At 41.8% G+C, this 8,875-nt stretch overlaps 1 protein-coding gene across 2 annotated transcripts in view; it reads left to right on the top strand.

Moving 5' to 3' along the window:
- The first annotated feature begins 316 nt into the window (after window positions 1-316).
- The window catches only part of LMO1 (LIM domain only 1), a 150,997-nt gene continuing 142,438 nt past the window's right edge, over window positions 317-8,875 (top strand). The window contains exon 1 of one of the 2 annotated variants that reach the window (XM_061613112.1): window positions 317-532. In XM_061613112.1, coding sequence (XP_061469096.1) covers window positions 511-532 — 22 coding nt within the window. In that variant the 5' untranslated portion in view covers window positions 317-510. Of the gene's footprint in view, window positions 533-7,850; window positions 8,212-8,875 lie in introns of those variants that run through there. The other variant, XM_061613111.1, reaches the window with a different exon arrangement.

The following is an 8,875-nucleotide window of genomic DNA, read 5'->3' as shown; positions in this document are numbered from 1 at the left end:
CGATTCATCTCCCTTACCCTCCGTCTTTATTTTTATTTTTGGGTGCGTGCCATTTCCAAACTGGCGTACGAGTTCCAGCCCCAGAAGAAGGGTGGGTGTCTCGGAGGTGGCTGCTGCTAGCGTTGCTGCTACCGCTGCCTTAGGGAAAAGGAGGAGGAGGGGGGAAGCAATCGAGAAAGAGCCGGCTCTTCGGGGGGTTGCCTCCTGTAATTCTAGCTGGGCGCGATCTAGGTTAAAAGTCGTGCAACTGTAGCCGGCTTGGCCGGGGTGTGCATTTGCAAAAGGGGGTGGGTGAGGAGAGCGAAGAAAAGGCGAGGCGGGGGGGAGAGGAAAAGGGGAGGATAAACTGGGTGCATTTCCCACTCGGCGGCCCGCTTGGCAAACACTCCCCTGCGTGCTCTTCTTCTTGTGCCTTCCTTTTCAAACGGAGCGAAGAAAACAGCAACCGGCGGCTTGGAGGGCGAGTCAGCCACGGAGACGGAGCGGCGGAGGCAGCCGATCTCCGCCACAATGGTATTGGACAAGGAGGATGGTAGGTGGCGGATGCGGCGGGGTGGGGACAAAAACTGGAGAAGAGGAGGAGGAGGGGGGTAGGAGGAGGAGAGCTGCTGCGATCGGGGCTTTTGCCCTTTCCACCGCCTCCCCCCGCCCCGCGGGCGCCGACCTCACTGCACCTCTGTGCAGCTGGAGGAGGCAAGAGCCAGCGAGCCGGAGGAGCGGACAGCCTGCCTCGGGGCGACGTGTGCGTGCGGGTGAGGGGCATCTCTGCAAAGTGCACGACCCGTCCCCTCGCTTACTGTACAAATCAGAGCACGCTGCTTCTCTCTCAGTCTGTGTTAGGTGTGCGTGAAATGGGGAAGGGCTCCGATAGCCACCCCTGCTACGCATGATTTGCTTGGTTTCTCCCCCCCTCCCATTACTGTGCACAAATTGTCATATTAATACGAAAAATTGGTCCCCTTCTGCTTCTTCTGTCACTTTCTTTTTCGCTTTCTGTCCCTGGATTAGCTCGCCTGTCATTTAAAATCCATTCGTTCCTCTCTCTCTCTCTGTATATACACCTGGCCCCGCTCCCCTTCCATTAAACAAGGAGGGAAGGGGGGAAAGCTATTATTAAGAAGCATCGGCGTTACTAAACTGGCTCACAAGAAGCTACTTAGTGTCTTATGGGGAAAGGGATTTACTTTTTAAAAAGAGGTCTTAGGCCGAGCTGAGGGAACAAGGTGCGTACACGTACGTACTGGAAAGGGGGGGGGTCGGTGGGAGAGCGCGCGCGCGCTAACTGCCTGCAAGTTTCAGAGAACCATGTGGTTATTGTCAAGACTTGCTAGAAATTCAGGCAGGGCTCACTTGGGGGTAGCGATGGAAGGCAGGAGTTTTAGGCGAAGGTTCAAGACTACTTAAGCTAACGAAAAGGGCGATTACTTATGAGGAGGAAGGGAAATCGCCTCTGAAAAGGGGGAGGGAGCTTTCCCAAGGGATAAATATGAGGGATAAATGGGCTTCTGGAAGTTTCTGTATGTGTGTGTTTTGAGACTCAAGGGAGGACAATTTAAGAACAGCGGCGTCTCTTTAAGCTGTAATTTTAGCTGTCAGACCTGGCTGTAGCACTTTTGAGTAACGGTTTGAGGTTACCTTTGCCCAAGAGTTGATAACGTTGCACTTTAAACGTACGCGAAAAATTCATCGAGCAAAACTTGTGCTCTCCTTGATTTTTGTCCCCCACCTATAAGTTGCATTTTCCCAAACCTATTGGTTAGCACAAGTCTATTAAAGCTTCTCTTGCTCCTTTCCCCTCTAACCTAGTTTCTTCTTGTAAGAGTGTATCTTGTCTATTCCCTTGCAGTTTACCAGACAAATCTCTCTTTTCCCTTTCCACTTTTATCCCTGGAAAAAGGATGATTGCTAGTACAAGGCCACTTATCAGAATACAGTGTGTGTATATATAGATCCCTGGATATCAGCACATCTCATGTTGGGTTGCTGTTTTTCTTTAAGGTGTACACCTGAGGTTTTTAAGTGTGCACCTAAAACATGCAAAAGTGTGACTGTAAACAAACATGTGTTTGAAAACACATGTATGTTATATGTACACTTGCCAGAGATCCAGATGGGCTGTGGCTCCGATCTGAGGATGCATTTGCTGGCAAACTTATATGTGAAATGACCCCTGGAGTCCACAAATCTGCTGTTTTATTTATTTATTTTGTTAGATTTATTTATTTGTTTAGATTTATATGCCACCCTTCCTCCCAGCAGGAAGGTATGTAGAAGGGTCTGGGGCTGTATGACTTGCATGAGCAACTATTTCCTCTTCGGAGTTGTCCTTCTAAACATCACTGTAGAAGGATGCCCTCACAGCTCAGCCAGTGGGCATCCTTTGCAGATGACTCTTTGAACATGGAGTCTCATTTTCTCTTAAGTTCTTCTTACTCAGTCACAGGGTTGCAAGGCTTGCTTTTGGTGGGGCTTACTCCCAAGTAACGGGACTGGACTGTATCCTTAAGTGTGGCTGTGCTTCCATTGAAAGAGGTTTGGGACCATGACAGAGAAATGCCCTTTGATGTAGAATTATGCTGAGCAGTTATATGGAGGAGTCGAACTTGGGACACAAAGTTCCTCCAGAATGAAAGTACTATTAGAATAGGATCACTTTTATGTGTTCTGCAAATTTATAATGGTAAAAGAAAGGTTTTCCCCTTCTGGGTTGTTGTGTGTATGCTTTTGATTTCTGAAGGTGTCTCTTTTGAGTAAAGCTGAAGAAAGTGGAAATGCTGCCTTCTCCCCAAATTTAATACACCTAATTATGAAAGCTGAGAACCAACTTGATATAATCATGGAGGAATCCTGTGCCTGCTTCATGACTTTGCCTTAATGCCAGACAGCAGAACTTTGAACATTTGTGGAGATTAGCCCATCTGTGTCTGTGGATTAATCACGAGAGGAATCTAACTATTATAGATTGTCAAATATATGCTAGTTAAGATTTCTGTGCTATTTGTAAAGTCATTGAGCAGGGCTGGAGGGCAAAAAATCCCAGGATCCTGGATGCTCATGGAATTAAATTTTGTTTATTACCACCTAAGAATTAAAGTATCTTTTCATCTCTGTAAGAACTAGCTTTGAAGAATTGAAATATGTTTCTATCCCCCACACAGAGTTTTCAGTTACAGGGTGGGTATGCCTAGTTATTTTATTTATTCCAAAACTGGCACCTTTGTTGATACCACGTCTCCTCCCCACCTACTCCCATTGCTAAAACTTCAACACTGTTGCCTAAACTAGTTTGCTACCAATTGGGGGTTTTCCCTCTCAATCTGGTGTCCTCAAAACTTAGGCCTCTGTCATAACAAATAATGTCTGTATCTATGAATGAGTTCCTTTAGGACTGGGTCTGGAATCCCCATAGTAGCTACGCCTGAATTTTAAAGAGTCTCCCCCTTGTATATCCCCCCAAAGACAAAGATGTAAGAGGTTAAGTAATGTCAGTATAATTAAGCAAGGTTAATTCATTGCTGTTTTGTTCTTTTGGGATTTTACTTGCATTTCCAACTGCTCTGATGTGGATATGTGAACTGCACCAAATCATCCAAGTGATGCAAAAATGTTACAAATTATGTTTGACTAGACAAAAATAGGGTCTCTCTTCTTGATCCTTTTAATAAGAAAGTGGGTGACGTTCTTAACTTTCCTTCCCCCCCCTTTTTATTTTGCCAAAGGGTGCCTTCCAGCCTCTATCTGTTTAAATCTGATTGACAGGTCAAACAGCATGATACTGCCTCCACAGAGGTAGTAAGGGAAGCAGGTGAGCTACGAGGAAAGACTGAGATCTAAAGAGTGTTTCCTAATGGGGGTATTTGGGTTCTTTCAAGTATTGCAGACATACTCATTAAACATAAGGAGCTCAGGGGCTGGAATGATGGTGGTGTAAGGAAGTGAAACTAGAAACATTGATTATCCAGACAGTTCTCAACAGCCCTCCTTCCAGGAACTCTCTCGAATGGCTGTATAAAAGGAAATAATGGGGATGGCAGTGAAGGTAAAGAGGAAATTAGAATGAGATGCACTTAAAAAGAAGAAATGTTAAGGAACAAACCCCTGATGAGAGGGATGTGGAGATCAGAGTAACAAACTGAAGTGGCGCCTGGGAAATTTTTCAGAATTTTTTGTAAGGAAGTTGTTCCAGCAGAGAAATTTAGGTCTGCTAAAACATGTTTGAGAAATTAAGGACAGAAGCTGAGAAAGGAAACTCGAGTTTTTTCCATTAGGGGTGTGCATGCTGTTTTACACTAATATTACTCTTTCAGCCTGATGGGGCTCCAGTTGTTGCTAATCTACAAACATTAAGGGGAATGTTGTATTGCTACATTAAAAATGAGAGATGTAGAAGTTTTTTTGGCCTTTGGTATTTCTTTCTAAATTATGGTAGAGATATCTTGTTAGTGATACTTTCAGAGAGTCTCCTTTATGTGCAAAAGTTCAAGTTGTGACTTAGCTCTAAAAATCCTAGCATTTCAGCTCCTAAAATGCTGACAATTAAAAAATAAAGTCAAATTCTGAAATAAAAGTTGCTCCAATTAAAGTGGATGTTGGGGTGGCCATGAACATTGTTAGCTGTCTTCTGGCAAACTCTTTGAGATCTGTTTTAGGAAACTAGCAACATTGATGATTTAAAAGCTATTCTCCAGTTAGGTAAAGACTTCAGTAGTGTAATTTTTCTGGATTACTAAGATCTAGCTCTGGACCACTAGAGGAGAATTATCCTTCCATTCATAGGCTGGATATATATTTTGTTTTAAAAATTTCTATCCCACCTTCAGAAGTGTGCAAATTTGGGTGGTTGGACACAGTTGCCACACTTGCAAGTCTGATATGAGTAGTGTGGGGGGTTGCCTTGTGTTCTTGGCAAATGCTCTTTTCAGTAAAAGTAATTAGCATCCAGGTAAAAGCCTAACGCCATGGGACGGGACAAGACAATCTAAACACACGAAAGGGCAAGAATACAAAACTGTCACAATCTTGAATTGATGTCTTCTGGCACTGTCAAGATGTGTCAGTGAGGCACCATCACTTCCTATATGTCCAGAGTGATCTGATGCAATGAGGTTGATGCAATAGAATATATTGAGCTGATGGTGGGGGATCTCATTTTAGGATAGAAGCAAAGGTCAAAAATTAGGCCTAAAGGAGCAAATTCTGTGACTTGGAATGTGTAGAAACTCAATTTATATTCATGTGGACTAAGTTACAACTGAATTTCATCTTCATCCTTTATTGGGTGACTATGTACGGATAAACCAATGTATTGTCAGGCATAGATCCAAAGCTGGGGTAATGCTGTTTCATTAAAATGGGCATGGTACATTTGAACTGCAAAGAATTGAACTCCTGTTCAGTGAGTCTATGCGGTGCAGAACAATATGATCCATTCTAAGCATGGTTTAATGGAAGGTATTTAATTTGGGGTACAATTCTGCCAACATTAAGCAGTTTTCAGCCTCATTGATTTCAACAGCAGAGATTTAAAGTGTATGCTTAACTCCTCCGTTGAAATCAAAGGGACTTTTAAAAGTGCTTAACTTTAGCTTGATGGCGTCCTTAGTTTATTAGGGTTCTAGGGAGCATTGTGACGGGGACTGGTGATACAAAGCAGAGTGAATGGGGGAAGAGATGCTTAAATATCACTAAATGTGACTATGAATTAATAGATGAAATCGTTTTGGGGACTGTTTTTCACAGTAGCTTCAACTGATCTTTAAAATAATGGGATGAACTTAGAAGACATTTAAGCCTCCTATATATATCTTAAATGGTGCTACTGTAAGAAATCTGTGGTAGTATAACAAGGGAAGCAATGTTTCCAGAAACGGTTATAATTTGATAGCTATTAAAGTTTTACAGTGTGTTAAGAGAAGTATTATATTTGCTTGTATGATTAATTTAAAAGAACCCAAACAGACTGAAATCTGACAAAACAGATGTTGTGTATTTTTTAATTTGGTGAAAGTGATGCCTTATGTGGGTGTTTAAGCACTCAGTCCAAAACTATTGATGAGTAGGTTTGCTGGGTATGATAACGACATGTCTTCTGAAAGAAGTGCCTTTGGGATCATGGTATAAAAATCCCACTGATATTTGTGGCATTCATACTGTAACGTAAAAATGTTCTTGTTTTTCCAAATGGGCAGTGGCCAACTGAGAATGCAAGTTTCAAGTATTGAATGAAATGATTCTCTATGCAAAATGATCTATTTAACATCAAATACATTTAAGGACTGTTAGGATTATGCATTGAAAATGAAGAGGAAAGGCAAAGCCATTTGAGTTGAGAATAAGGAATCTAATTAAAATAGGTATTAAAGGTATCTGGCTTGAGCTTGCTATCATGCTTTTGAAAGACGACTCTTGTATCAGTTGTAAAGTAGAGGGAGACATATCGCTGAAGCTGGAATGAAATGTTTTCTTGGATTAAAAAGGCAGTCGGAAACTTGTTTTTTAGCACTGAGTACTCAAGAACCTCATCCTGTAAGTGTAACCTGTATTTCTTGCGATAGAAATATCTGGACACTTCTTCCAAGTGTACATTATATTTGTGTGGGTAGAGTATGTTTCTGTTCAGATTTTGGCAATGTAAGCTGTCACAGTGACACAAACTTGTAATGACTGAATTACAGAAGGGAATCTGCTGCTAAAAGGCTTCCTATCTTTCTCATATCTAGGGGTATTATTAGTGAAAAAGCCCTGGGTAGAACTAGGTTTTCCAATTCTCTATCTCCCCCTGTCCCGAAGAGTCCAAGTTGTAGTTTAAAGCCAGTGTATGTGAATATTGTAGTTTGTGTGCAGTGCAGTGTCAAAATATCAGAAGTGGAATGTGTTTTAGAAATAAAGTGATTTTAGAGAACAAGATGCCAGGCTGGCATTCAAACATTTAAATGTAGCATGATTATAGGATTAGGTTGGAAGAGGCACTTATTTATTATAGAGGTGAAAAAGTCTTTTGCATAATGACTTATCACTTCAGTTTTTGTGGGCACCCATGCATATGAAATAGCACCCACGCACACCCACACATGGAAAAATGCAAAAAGTTAATTCACATCCTACATTAAAAAAAATGAGGTTGCACAGATGCCGCGTGTGGGTGTTACCATCTCAGTAAAGGGGGGGGGGTTATGGTGAATCTGCCCTTAAACTCCAATATACTACAATGTAGAGGACTATGCTTCTGAATGATGGAATTGACCTGCTAGAAGATGCCAGTAATTTCAAAGCAAGCAGGCCAGAAAGAGGAGTGTGGTTGGGGACAGAGTGGGTGGGAAGGTATGTCTAAATAAAATGAGTAATGCAAATGGAAATTTTACTGTACAAATATTAAGGAGATTTTTTTCTCCTACTGGGCATCATATTAAAGGTGCACTCAGTCAAATAGCCAGTAAATCCAGTGTAATGAAAATGGAGAGCATCAAAAAGACAAAGTTAATAGAAGAAATACGACTTAGCTGGTACTCTCTAGCAATAGCAAAAACAGTGCTGCAGGTGGTGCTGCTGAGCTGGAAAGCTTTAAATTCTCCATTAAAACCTGACAGAAGAATAAGTGGGGGTCCCTGGGAAATGAGTGCATTTATTCAGCGGCAAGGGTGCAAAGCTCACACAAATGGAGAGGCAGAGGCAGCAGTAGCGAGGCTCAGATATTTTCTTCCCCTCCTCCCTCTCTTTGAGTGTAATTTTAGATTGAGATTCAGCTTAAATCCAAGGGGAAAACACTTTATAAGGCTGAAAGCTGTATAGTTGCAACAGCCAAGGTTATGGGCTATCAAATGCAATTACATTAAAACAGATTATACTGTGCAAATTGAGCCATTTAGAAGGTGAGAACCAAAGAAACAGCTCTGATCCCCCCCTTTTTTCTAAATTGCAGTTTTAGTTCCTTGCAATTCCGAGGTATGAAAGTAGGTGAGACTGCTTTTGTATCTGCAAAGTGCTTCATTTCTGAAGGTAATTCTAACTGAGTGCAATCTAGGTTAAAAGCTGGACAACTGGATAATTAGAGCTCTCTCACTGCTAAAGGACAATCAGCTGTACGGTAGTATCTCATCTTGGCTCCCACATAGACTAGCTCTTTTCTGCCTTGAGTGGAAGCTATTGGAGACAGAGCATCTGTACCCCGACTTCCTCTGAACCCTGAGATGATGGTGCTGGACAAGGAGGATGGTAGGTGAGCTGAGATTTTGTGGGCATCGCTCAGCATGCTAGCATATGTTCCTGACATACAGTGAATGAACCTGGAGTGTGCATTACTCTCTTGTCTTCAGGTCATTTTATGTCCCTGTCTGATAAAATAGCAGGCTTCCTTTTCTGATCTGGGGTTGGAGGAGGGACAGAAACTCAAGTAGCTTTACTTTTTATTCCAGCAGAAGCTAATTAAGTTAAAAAACTGTTTAATTTTAAAATCACTTTGAGGTGGTTGTTTTTCCTTACTAACAGCATCTTGTCACTATACTTGCTGAATTTATTTTTGTCATATTAAAATAGAATAGTTCTTTTTCTCCCAATTGCTAGTTGAGGGAGTCTTCAGAATGCTCTAAAATGTATGGGATATGCTCCTGCTGTTTTAAGCTCACTTATCATTTGCAAAGAGTGAATGAGTAGCTTAAAAGTATAGCAAAAGATTCAAAGGCAGCTGTGGCATAGTTGATGTAGTAGTTGCGTGTGACTGTGACATGCCCTCCGATATGCAATTTTCACAGGTGGTTTCTAGGAAAAATACGGTAAGTAAGAAAGACATGTTGCTTACAAGTCTTGTGTGTCCTATCTGCTTCTGCTAGTCCTGATGTGCATGTGATAAAAATGATAATGGGTGAAGTTTCAGGGTAGA

Source organism: Rhineura floridana, chromosome 2 (genome assembly GCF_030035675.1).
Source record: "Rhineura floridana isolate rRhiFlo1 chromosome 2, rRhiFlo1.hap2, whole genome shotgun sequence".
Taxonomy (NCBI): domain Eukaryota; kingdom Metazoa; phylum Chordata; class Lepidosauria; order Squamata; family Rhineuridae; genus Rhineura; species Rhineura floridana.
Note: the sequence above shows the minus strand (reverse complement) of the source record. Positions and strands in the feature narration are given on the sequence as shown.